General features: G+C 43.4%; 1 protein-coding gene across 1 annotated transcript; it reads right to left on the minus strand.

The window, feature by feature from the left end:
• Positions 1 to 359: 359 nt before the first annotated feature.
• Positions 360 to 8394, minus strand: LOC306929841 (BTB/POZ domain-containing protein 10-like; the record flags this gene model as incomplete). The annotated part of the gene is made up of 7 exons (XM_079510577.1): positions 8309 to 8394; positions 7217 to 7319; positions 6749 to 6869; positions 4616 to 4813; positions 3702 to 3812; positions 1765 to 1853; positions 360 to 917 (listed from the first exon to the last, which is right to left on the minus strand). Exons 1-7 carry the CDS (start codon positions 8317 to 8319, stop codon positions 360 to 362), a joined length of 1191 nt encoding a protein of 396 aa, XP_079366703.1. The 5' UTR covers positions 8320 to 8394.
• Between the last annotated feature and the right edge of the window lie 4528 nt (positions 8395 to 12922).

Genomic DNA, 12922 nt, shown 5'->3' on the forward strand with positions numbered 1-12922 from the left:
ACAATCCTATACTCCTGGTGGAGACCTGTGCCCAGAAGGGCACTTTTTCTAGTTTACAGTGTTCCAGTTCCAATTTTGTCACTTCCAATTTCACTTTTTTAAGCTGTATCCTGACTGAGTTCTCTATCCTGATTGGATAAAATATTCCGACCTGACCCATTTTATGTTCATTGATTTAGACCTTTGATTAAGGCATAATCAAAATCTATGAAGTAGTTACTAAAGTGTTCAAATAATTGACTAAAAAGTGCAATACTTTTTTCGACAATTATCAAACTCGGAGGTGGAGCCAGGGCGGAACAAGGCGGAAGGGCTGGAGGTGCAGGTGAAGCAATCCGAAGACATGACAATGGGTCAATTTATAGTGACAGATTATTGGTTGTCATCACAAACACCGTGGGCGGCGCTTGTGAGTTGTGGTCAGGGCTGATCAGTCTGGGCGGCGATTGTGAGTTGTGGTCAGGGCTGATCAGTCTGGGCGGCGCTTGTGAGTTGTGGTCAGGGCTGATCAGTCTGGGCGTTGCTTGTGAGTTGTGGTCAGGGTTGATTAGTCTGGGCGTTGCTTGTGAGTTGTGGTCAGGGTTGATTAGTCTGGGCGTTGCTTGTGAGTTGTGGTCAGGGTTGATTAGTCTGGGCGTTGCTTGTGAGTTGTGGTCAGGGTTGATTAGTCTGGGCGATGCTTGTGAGTTCTGGTGGTCAGGGCTGATTAGCCTGGGCGATGCTTGTGAGTTCTGGTGGTCAGGGCTGATACGTCTGTCCAGCTCGTCCACCTGCTGGGTGGGCGTGGCCGCGGGACAGTCCCCGCCCGGCATCGATGATAATGATGATGATGATGTCATCAAGTTGGGGACGCTCTTGCTCCGGACGCACTGGAAGTCAACGTGACGGCTCTTCCCTTCTTCCTTCTCCCATGACATCTGATGATGATGATAATAACAACAACAACAATACAACTTTATTTAGCACCTTTCTATGGCCTCACACCTTTCGATCTAGCATACAACATTGTTGGATGCTAGATGTAAACAAAGGGTTTGTTTACATCTTGCCCCAATGCATTTCCAATGGAAGTCACATGGTTTGACACAACATTTGTGTTGTACGGCTTTCGGCTGTGTTTCGACTGCCCCCTCCCCCTCATACAACAAAAATGTTGTGTCAAACCATGTGACTCCCATTGGAAATGCATTGCGAGCTTGCATCAGTAGTCTCATGCATCAGCTATACATCAATCTGTTGTGCACGTGTGAGTCAGGCCTTAAAGGCAAACTATATAACTTTGCCCTGTGTTTACATAACAGAGGGGAATGATGGGTAATGTATTTGTTTTGTTATGCAAACACAGGGAGAAGTCAGATACATACTGTATACTGTCTTCTATGCCTTTAAAGGACCACTTCACATTTCAAAATAGCCACTCTAGTCTACAGTTAGAATCAGTCAGAATCAGCTTTATTGTCACATCACACAGCAGGTGCAATTTGTTTTTGTCCCCCCCCCCCCCCCCCAACAGTTCAGGTTGTTTTTTGAAGGGAAGACCTCCGCACACCTCAGGCCTGAGGAATGTCGAAAGACCGAAACGTTGCATTTGATATTAAATAAAAAAGCTCTTGAACCAGTAAGTGACAGTGTGCGGGTCTCCCTCCCTCTCTACAAGTTCAGGTTGTTAAAATTTAGCAAAATAAATTGCTGATCTACAAGCTCGCACCGTGTCCCACATGGGAGCTTGTAGATCGTCTCAAGGCAGTGTTTATGTGTTCTCACCTGGATGAAGGGACGCTGCACGTAGTTATAGATGACCTCTGACCTCCCGCCGGGACGCCGTTTCACCTTCTCCTTACAGGTGGGGTATCCTGGGAAATAAGTGGGTTAATCCAACGAGTCCATCTAACCCAGTGGTTTTCAACCCTTTTCATATCAAGGTGGTCCATTATTTATTTGGACCAATCACCTTTTGTATGAGATTTAGGGCTCCATTTTCGTCACCGCTAAACCCCTTATCCCTAAACTTCTTTGCCTTTTTTACTGTTTTGCAAAACATTTTTGAATAGTTATAATGGCCAGTCTACAAGCTCACAACGTGTCAATGTAGATTGGCTAGTTGAACTATTCAAATTTGTAGGGATAAGGGGTTTAGCGGTGACGAAAATGGAGCCCTTAGCCTCTCAGACCCAAAACTTATTATACTAATATTTTGTTGTTGTTGGATACGACTTTGTCCTCAATTCCATGCTGTATTGATGTGATACCATAAAGACAACAGGCAAACGTTGGAGAGACAAAAAAAAATCTTCAACATTCCCTAGTTGTGTAGTTAAGTAATGCAGATATCTAACAATAATTTAACTTTAATTATATACAGGTCCATTTGGTTTAATTTTACAGTCTCAAGAGTTAAAGATCTATAGGGTCCATTTGGTTACTAGTACAGCGGATTACCAAAAAATTGTGCACTTTTTCAAAAAAGCATGAAACTTTTACCATAGTTAGATGATACCATGAGGTGTATTTTCAGATGTGGAGTCAAGTCTGATTTGACCTCTGAGGCCCGGGAGAGGTCAAATTCTAAATGGCTGCTTAGCTCCAATATATAAAGGAATCGTTCAGTTTGTGATAAAAGCATGAAATCTGGTACACATATAGCCAAGGGCATCCCAAACATAATTGGATGTGGAGGCATCCTGAATTTTCAACATGGCACCCATGGCAGCCATTTTTCAAAATGCCACCATTGACATCCTATTATAAGGCAATATTTTCTAAATTTCCTTATGCTTTAAGTAGCATGTGACATATCAAACTAGGGGGTTTCATGATGCTAAATCCATTCCAAGCATTAGTTTGGGCTAATTGGCCAAATTGGGCTAAATTTGGCCATAGCAACTTGCCCAAATGTGCTGACATCAGCACAGTTGGGCAAGTTGCTATCGCCAAATTTAGCCCAATGAGTGTTTTTATGCAAAACTAATGCTTGGAATAGATTCAGCATCATGAAAACCCCCTAGTTTGATATGTCACATGCTACTTAAAGCATAAGGAAATTTAGAAAATATTGCCTTATAATAGGATGTCAATGGTGGCATTTTGAAAAATGGCTGCCATGGGTGCCATGTTGAAAATTCAGGATGCCTCCACATCCAATTATGTTTGGGATGCCCTTGGCTATATGTGTACCAGATTTCATGCTTTTATCACAAACTGAACGATTCCTTTATATATTGGAGCTAAGCAGCTGGACTATACCAACTCTCCATAATTTAGCTGGGGATCACCTGGAACCCCGTCAAGGTCAAGCTCCACTGGTGGTCCGTACTGTTTGAAAACCAGTGATCTAACCCATTAAAACCAGGAAAGCATCTCTCATTTCAGAGTTTAGCGTTGGCTATTCAAATATAGCATATATAAAAGCAAGCTTATATACATGAGCAACATATACATGCAAGCTTGCGTGCTTCTGCTCTCTTTTTTTTCTTTCTTTTTTCTTTCTCATATATTTTTTTGAAAATGTGAGAGTTACTGATTTAGAAGGCATTTGTAGAATCGGCCTCATGTCGATTAAATCGACCAAATTACATCTCCTCTAGGACAAAACATGGTAATCATTTGATTTTAATAAAAATTTACTCTATTTTTTTTAAAGGTTACAACAACAGGGCTAAATGGGGCAAATGAAAAACCAAAGCAGAATATGAATGTATTACCTTCTATTCCAATCCTTATGTTCTTCAGTCCTCTCTCCTTCAGCAGGGTTTTGGCAACATCTCTGTTTTCGATGTATTTGAAGAAGCGGAACAGTTTGGTGCTGTACACAACTGTACACAATAACATGAACACAATAAACACAACATTACACAAACATTAACACAATGATGATAGAAGTTTAGTGCATGTACAACAAAGACTTTTACCTCAAGACCCAAAATAGACATTTTACAAAAATGCATTATGAATAAATCACTTATGCCCTATTTTTTATGTGAAAATATCCAATCTACAAGTTCAGTTCAGAGTGCATCGCCCTGTGACGCACTATGTATGCTTGTAGATCAGATATGTTCACAGTGTTTGTACCCATTATTTATCATGGTACTTTAAGGCCTGACATATTGATGACATTCATCTCCAAATATGGGCATAAAAGGGACACAGACAGAAAGCTGTATTTCGTGGCACTGAAATCAAACCGGGACTATACCTTTTTTTTGCGGAGCCTGGGTTTCGATGGGCGTTGACGGGACGCTTGTTTTACAGCGCCGGCTACTACTAGTAGGGCGGGGTTATTATAACCTCACAAAAACTGCGCCTAACCGGCTCGTACCTCAAGACATTGGAGAACCAGAAACCTAACCGGCTCGTACCTCAGAGATTGGAGAAAAAAACTGAAACCTAACCGTAAAACAAGCACGCCCTCAGCGACCATCGACACCCAGGTTCTGCAAAAAGGACTCTCCCAATCAAAACGGATGCCAGAGTTCAAGCTTTGCGCTCACTCTGTGAATACTCCTCTCCCATAGGCTGAGGGTTGACTCACTCTGTGAATACTCCTCTCCCATAGGTGGGGGGGTTAACTCACTCTGTGAATACTCTTCTCCCATAGGTGGGGGGGTTAACTCACTCTGTGAATACTCTTCTCCCATAGGCGGGGGGTTGTCGAGGTCCCAGTCCACGGAGTCGTCGTCACTCAGCACCACGATGTGACACTCTCTCTCTCCCTCGCGGGCGCTCGACACCATGACGGGCATGATCAGCTCCCCCAGGAACGCCTCGAACTGACACCTGGCGCCGTCATTGGACAACTCGTGGAGCAGTGCACCTTGGGAAAGTCACACACAGGTTTGCTTCGTTCACCACTTCCATCTGATTGACATTTCATTTCATATCCGTAAGATAATAAAATAATAATAATAATCTTTATTTATAGAGCAGATTTCATTTCAGCGCAAAGTGCTTTACAGAGCAGATCTTTCATTCACTAAAACATGGCTGATTGCGGTAAAAGTGAACCAATTAAAGTCTGACATGACTTTCGCTAGAGGCTGCTATAACGTTCAGATTTCTAATATGAAGTGCTTATATGGCCACAGAAGTTATAATATAGTGCACACGCTAGCAGAAGTACCCGTTCCTTCCGTATTGTTAAATAAAATGCATTTTCATCCGGGCGGTGGTTCATATTATGTATCAGAGTGCAATACATACCTCGTCACATAGTTGAAAGCATATGGTGATAAAACAGAGAAAATGGCCACCAAACGGATTAAAATGCTTTTTATTGAACAATACAGAAGATACTGCAGGTCCTGCAGGAGGTCAGTCTATACTCACTGAGGTGAGACTAGTAAGGAACGTGTCAGGAGGTCAGTCTATACTCACTGAGGTGAGACTAGTAAGGAACGTGTCAGGAGGTCAGTCTATACTCACTGAGGTGAGACTAGTAAGGAACGTGTCAGGTCAGTCTACTCACTGAGGTGAGACTAGTAAGGAACGTGTCAGGTCAGTCTATAGCCTACTCACTGAGGTGAGACTAGTAAGGAACGTGTCAGGTCAGTCTACTCACTGAGGTGAGACTAGTAAGGAACGTGTCAGGTCAGTCTATAGCCTACTCACTGAGGTGAGTCTAGTAAGGAATGTGTCAGGAGGTCAGTCTATACTCACTGAGGTGAGACTAGTAAGGAATGTGTCAGGAGGTCAGCCTATACTCACTGAGGTGAGACTAGTAAGGAATGTGTCAGGAGGTCAGCCTATACTCACTGAGGTGAGACTAGTAAGGAATGTGTCAGGTCAGTCTACTCACTGAGGTGAGACTAGTAAGGAATGTGTCAGGAGGTCAGTCTATACTCACTGAGGTGAGACTAGTAAGGAATGTGTCAGGTCAGTCTATACTCACTGAGGTGAGACTAGTAAGGAATGTGTCAGGTCAGTCTATACTCACTGAGGTGAGACTAGTAAGGAACGTGTCAGGTCAGTCTACTCACTGAGGTGAGACTAGTAAGGAACGTGTCAGGTCAGTCTATACTCACTGCGGTGAGACTAGTAAGGAACGTGTCAGGTCAGTCTATACTCACTGAGGTGAGACTAGTAAGGAACGTGTCAGGTCAGTCTACTCACTGAGGTGAGACTAGTAAGGAACGTGTCAGGTCAGTCTATACTCACTGAGGTGAGACTAGTAAGGAACGTGTCAGGTCAGTCTATAGCTCTGCCCCGGCGATTTGTAAGCCCACCACAGCCGCTTTTGCAACACAGTGTGGGCTTGTAGGTCAGCTTAAAAGATCGACACCAGCAAAAAGCAGGCTCCACATGATCAACTCACAACGCGTTTTGCATCGTTTCAACTGCCCGTGTGAACGCACCAGCAGGAACGCACTGAAAGCCTGGTGACGCGAGGTTAGGAATGCACAGAGGCAAGCGGTGTTTTTTTATACAGTACGTGTGAGTAGGTGATCTCCTCATGTAAACAAAGCCACACATTAGCATTTCTATGGCCGAGGGTCGTTATACTGGTGGGGATGGGCAACAATGATGCAAAATGCAACAACGGATCGCATGGCAGCCCACTGAGCCCTGCAGTAGGCTATCTATTGCTGTCTGGGGAGGGTCGGAGTTAGGCTACTTGTTTTCAATTTCAACGAAAATAAAAGCCTGGGTACCGAGGCTACTTCTGTTCAAATCAAACGGCACACCTGGCCATTTCAAGAGGCACACTAAAGTGCCGCGGCACACAGGTTGGGAAACACTGGTCTATACTCACTGAGGTCTCGACAGCGCACGGTGCTGTAATCAAAAGAGATGCAGAGGTAGTCACAGGCCTCTCTGAGCTCTGCCAGCGGGACCCCCTCTGGGCACCGCAGGACCCCCTCTCTGTAATAGTCCTGTGTACGCATGCACGCACGCACGCACGCACGCACGCACGCACGCACGCACGCACGCACGCACGCACGCACGCACGCACACACACACACACACACACACACACACACACACACACACACACACACACACACACACACACACACACACACACGTTTGTATTACTATACTTGCAAGGATATATTAATAATAGTATAATATTATAATTACATAATATATAACATTTAACTTAAAAATGTCCAATTCTAAACCCCTAACCCCAACAGGAACTTTGTGTGTGTGTGTGTGTGTGTGTGCGTGCGTGCGTGCGTGCGTGCGTGCGTGCGTGCGTGCGTGCGTGCGTGCGCACCAGTACCACTCTGAAGATGTTGGCTCCAACACCGTCAGCGACCTCATATTCTCCCTTGGCGTTTGGACGGGTGAAGTTGTTTTGTCGACCTGCGCCGAACATCCTGAAACACAAGAAACATGAACCAAATCAGCCCTGCATGACAACATCCTGAAACGAATGAAACATGAACCAAATCAGTCCTGCATGACAACAAACAAGCAGAGGAGAATTTACCGTAGCATCGCTATAGACTATAGAGCAGTAGTTCTCAAACCTTTTCATGTCAAGGACCCTCAAATTGCTATATATGTGCCAGGGAGTGGGACCCCCGGAAGCAAAGATCTGTTAAACATTTTAAGTTAACATATCTTAATTTTAACCGATTTGCATATGGATATGAAGCATCAACTGACGGCGAAAAAGTAATAATAAGGTAATACCAAAAAAAGTACTAATTTATCCAAAAGTAAACGACGCAGAGTCACATATCTGACGGAATGTCGCAATCTAATATTTCCCTAAGGGATTTTCAATAGAAAAGAATACTTCTGTGGCGCAGGGGACTATAGCGGATCTGCAAGCCTCTTTATAGTAGAGATCATATACTTTCGATGAAGCGATTTGGTGTAGATGTGGTTAAAAAAAAAGAATCGTAGAGAAGGAAGCATGAGTTCGAGGGTGTGTAGACTAGAGCCCAGGATCACATTAGATAATTGACACAGGGATGAAAAATGGGTTACAAAATCGTGGGATAAAAAATAATCGTTTCGTTTCGTTTGTTTTCTATTCAAGGTTAAGAACTATGACTGGGTAAAAACACAAGAAACACAGTCAGCTACAGCTAATCAAATGAATAATGGGTAACATTTACTCAAGTAGGCCTACTGTGCTTAAGTATTTAGGTATTATTTTTACTTTACTTGAGTATTTCCAATTTTCTATACTTTTACTTCTACTCTGAGACAAAAATATTGCACTTTTAACTCCCACTACAATCATTTGAAAACTTTAGTTCTTAGATAATTTGGCTATTTTGAGTATTTTCAAAAGATTTTTAGACATAATGATAACTTGTGAAACAAGTAGCCTACTTTTGGACATGTACTGTACCTTCCCAGCATGGTGTTGGGGTGGGCGGTGAACAGAACAGGGTCCACTATGAAGTTGGTTCCTTCCACCTTCAGGGTCACTCTCTCTGAGGGGCTGCGGGCGAGGCGCGCCGCAGGGCTCATGACGGGAGGGACCATGCTGTCCCAACCTGTCGGTCTGGACTGTGAGATCTGTCACAAACAAAGTATCATAATAATGAGGGTCCATGCTGTCCCAACCTAGCTGTCTGTCTGGACTGTGAGATTTGTCACAAACAGAGTATCATAATAATGTCTCTCTTCAACGGGTGCATGTGTTTGTTTCCGACGAACCCTAACCTACGTAACCCTGACCTCACAGGGAAGCAACGGGTGAGTTTTAACCGCAGCAACGCATGTCAGGAGCCATGGGTGAGTTTTAACCAGCCACGCTTGTGTCTTAAACCTAGTGGTTCCCAAAGTGGGGTCCGGGGACCCCCAGGGGTCCTTGGGGAGTTCCAGGGGATACCCAGCTAAATGATAGTTTGGAACCAAATGGACCCTTTTGGATCTGTAACTCTGAGAGTGTACAAATGGAACCAAAACGGTCCATTTGGTTCGATTTGTACACTCTCAGAGTTACATTAACATTGATTTTACAATATAAATCGGGGGTCCCAGAGATAGAAATGACATTACATGGGTATCTGTAATGCATGTCAAACTGGGGGTCCTTGAAATTAAACGGGTTGAGAATCACTGCTAAGAGCCGAAAAATCTTCTCTTATGGGGGTCCCTGGCTTATCTTTTTCAAATGGGGGTCCGTGGCCTCATCAGTGTCAATTTGGGGGTCCTTGACATGAAAAGGTTTGGGAACCACTGTCTTATATGGCAACGCATGTCGGGAGCCATGTGTGAGGGTTAACCATGCAGCCACGCATGTGTCGGACTGTTGCACATCGGACCAACGTATATGAGCCCCCTCTTCAACTACAAGAACTAAGTAAAGATCCATATGCCATGTCATTCGCTACGACTGGGTTCTGGGTGTGTTTTGCTACTCTATACGACTGGGTTTCATAAGCATTATAATGTCGATTCACCCTATTCAGTCTGCATGTCATGGTATAGTAATTTGTAACTGGGTTAATCTTCCACGTGTAGACATTGGCTCTGGACTTTGGCTAATTCCATGGCATGCCCTATATGCCCCTCACCTGTTTATAAATCACCCGCTCCCTGGCATTTCTGCATGACCTGACGACGATGTGATCGGATGACCAAACATTGTTGTTTCGTTTTTCTGTGCTCTGAAGAACCCTGCTATTAAATAAAAAAATAAAAAGGCTCCAATCATCCGAGTTGCTCCAGCGCCTTCTTTATTCAAGGTTCTGGGTGTGTTTTTCCATACGAAAGCTTTATCCAAAAATAGCAGATCTATAGATCACAATAAGGCCTCACACTGCAAGGCGTTGCAAAGAGGTTTGGTGTAGAGGAAAAATCACACCCGTGTGAACTGAGTGGTGCAACTCCCCTCTCCCCCTGCCTCTCTCTCTCTCTCTCTCTCTCTGTAATTAGCAGGCAACAGTGCAACACTATCTCTCTCTCTGTTTCTGGCACAACAGCGCCACTTTTTCCCCTACTGGTACTCTAAACATCGGGACATAGTCACATAGGGACATTGCTGTTCCTTGGAGTGGTTGCACCACTCTAAAAAGAGCAGAGCAGAATGGTCAAGTATTGAGTTTTTAAGTGGTTAAATCGGGAAATCATGACAATACAACACTGATGATAGTGCTATCAAACTATGAAATCTATGAAAAGGTTTAATCTGCATCCCTGCTTCATCTCTCTCTCAGCTAGAAGGTCCTTGGGTTGAAAACCGTTGAAGAACCTTGCTCTAGTCTAGAGAGTACTGGACATGCGTTGTCTTGTCTCTGTACTTGGAGCGCCTTTTTTCCGTCTATTAAACCAAATCTCTTTGCCTGATACAAGCTGATACAAGATCAAAATATGCCACGGTGTGACACGTTGGCACAGACGTTTTTGGCGAATGTTCCCCCGGGAATTGGCATGCTGGGGTTCAAGTGCGTAGACCTGAGATCAGATTCTAAAAATGTCTTCTACATCAGACATGTTTCTATGTCAGTCGTTCTTAGATTTTTCAAAAATAGCAGACCTACAAGCTCGTAGCGCGCCACTCAGTGGCGCGCTATGAGCTTGTAGATCTGCTATTTTTCAATAGCTAAAGCATAACATAATGCTAACACCAAAAGGGGTTCCCGCCCAAAATGGGTTAAATGAAAAGTCATCATGTTGAATAGAGAATGTAAACTCAATGTGAAACGTATAGTCACGGTGTACTCACCCAGTCACCAGCAGACCAACAGCACTGTGTGTGTCAGTGTGTTGCTAATGTCACTAATATGACAGCAGGAGGATTTACTAATCTCCTGTAATCCAATTACCGGTGTGTGTGTGTGTGTGTGTGTGTGTGCGCGTGTGTGTGTGTGTGTGTGCGTGTGTGTGTGTGTGTGTGTGTGTGTGGATGAAGAATCTGTTCTACAAAGGAGAGAGTGCTTTTCCTCTCTCCCCATAGAGCATAAACAGACGTTAAATACTTAGACTAGAAAATACTCAGGCAAAAATACGGAGCATGAAGTCAACAGCAGAGACAGGCAGATGAAGGTTCCGGAGTTCCATTTTATTTGCAGAGAGTACAAGACATCATTCACAGCCATGGGCCTGGCCCACCCGCCTCACGGCGTGTGAGCCACTGAACTAACTGTTACAAACATTTGCAGTAGACCTTATACAACTCAAACACAGAGACAACAAAGGGAAGAATACAAAGGTGATCTCAGGTTACCCTACCCCCCTATACCAAATTGTCACCCATGTCTAAATAAGGTAGTGGTCACCAGGAAGGACAGAGCCAGGAGGCACAGCAGGTGTCCTGCAGGGCCTGCTATCAGCTAACCCCCGACCATTTGTTTGGTCAAGCCCTGTTCTGAAATTCCTAGCCTCTGTGTCCTGACTTGTTTCCCCCGCTGAAAAGACAATGTAATGTCATACTACACTAAACAGTTGTTTAAGCTATTTTAGTGTTAATTGTGATTTCCAGATACATCAGACCTCCCTTTGAGGCAACCATGCCTCATAAAAACGAATATGGAAACACAATTATTGACCCTTGTCCTCCCTTTGGCACTGACTGGAACATCAAGATGACACAAAGAAGTCAAACAATTACGGTAGAATTAAAAATGGCTTACAAACTTCTAGGCATTCAAATCACATAACTCGTTACCAGTGTTCTCATTCCATTACAGTATTATCATCGGTGTGCTTATAGAACTCCCCTCTGTGTTCAATTTAATTTCAGGCTAAAACATTACATAGGAAATACAATGAATAAAAATAAGTAAGTAAGTAAATAGTAAAAAATACATTCCAGCCCGAAAACCACAGTAAGAATCTCTCTTACACACTAACAACTTCTCTGTACTGTAATCAACACTTCTAACCTTTACATAACTCAAAACATGATCAATGGCATAAATGATAACCCGTAAACATTTATCTGACATTTAAACACAATACACCGTCGCTGTATCCAACCCCTTTTGCTTCACTCCAAAGCACCCAATTATTGAATACAAAGTGTGTTACGGTTTTTCAAACTTTACATCTGATGCTCTTAGCATCAGTTAATGTTAAGGATACATTTTACCATAGTCATTCATAAAATGATTCATTTTTGTTTAGTTAACTCATCTTTTTAGGACATGCAGAAATCATCTATAATTATTTCAACACTCTAGATTCCCCAAGGCTCGTACAAATAACAGCACTGTTACCACCGACGACCATAAACCCTACCCCCTTCCCATTTAAAAGAGCTGTATGTTTTTCCAGATCTCGTGCATGCTACTATTATTCACTTACGTTAAAATCCTAGAGTAATTTATATAACTTTAGAGTTTTCCCCACATGTCATAGCAGAAATACTTTCGTTGACTTTTCCCATTCACAAATTTATTCGAACAAAAATAAGGACTTTATGCACAATTAGGATGATTAATACTTATGCGTACGACAGGAGCGCTGTCTTTCGCCTGACAAAGAGACATCTAACTAATTTTACTCCGGTCAATATTTCTATTCAGCTCCAAATCTCCCTTAGGCATATCATCCCCATTAAGCCAACTTCTCTAATTAAATACTGACACATAAAATCAACACACATGCCCATTATATGTTGAACTAGACAAACGTAAACATACATTTGGAATCAAATGGAACGATATCCATCTGATATAATAGAATCTTCTGTAACGTTTCTTCTCCTTTTGTCTCACCTTCGTCATCAGTCAGCGCACACGGGCCAAACGAGCTTTGTGATGCAGTACACTTATGCACCGCATGGCGTAGGCCGCTCTGCTGTCGAGAGTTGCCCTTTGTCCGAAAACTTTCATTCTGATCCGAATTCACTTTCATCACCTCCTCCCTTTCAGTCATGATAATACAACATGACTAAAAAACGAGAAAGTGATTCAGTGTCATCACAGGAGCCCGTAGGCCTCTGCGAGGCAGAAACTTGCGACCCGCCGCGTTGCGAGCTTGTAGATCAGCTCTGTCGAGCCGCCGAATGGAA

This window comes from Electrona antarctica (assembly GCF_951216825.1).
Source record: "Electrona antarctica genome assembly, chromosome: 9".
Classification (NCBI taxonomy): Eukaryota; Metazoa; Chordata; class Actinopteri; order Myctophiformes; family Myctophidae; genus Electrona; species Electrona antarctica.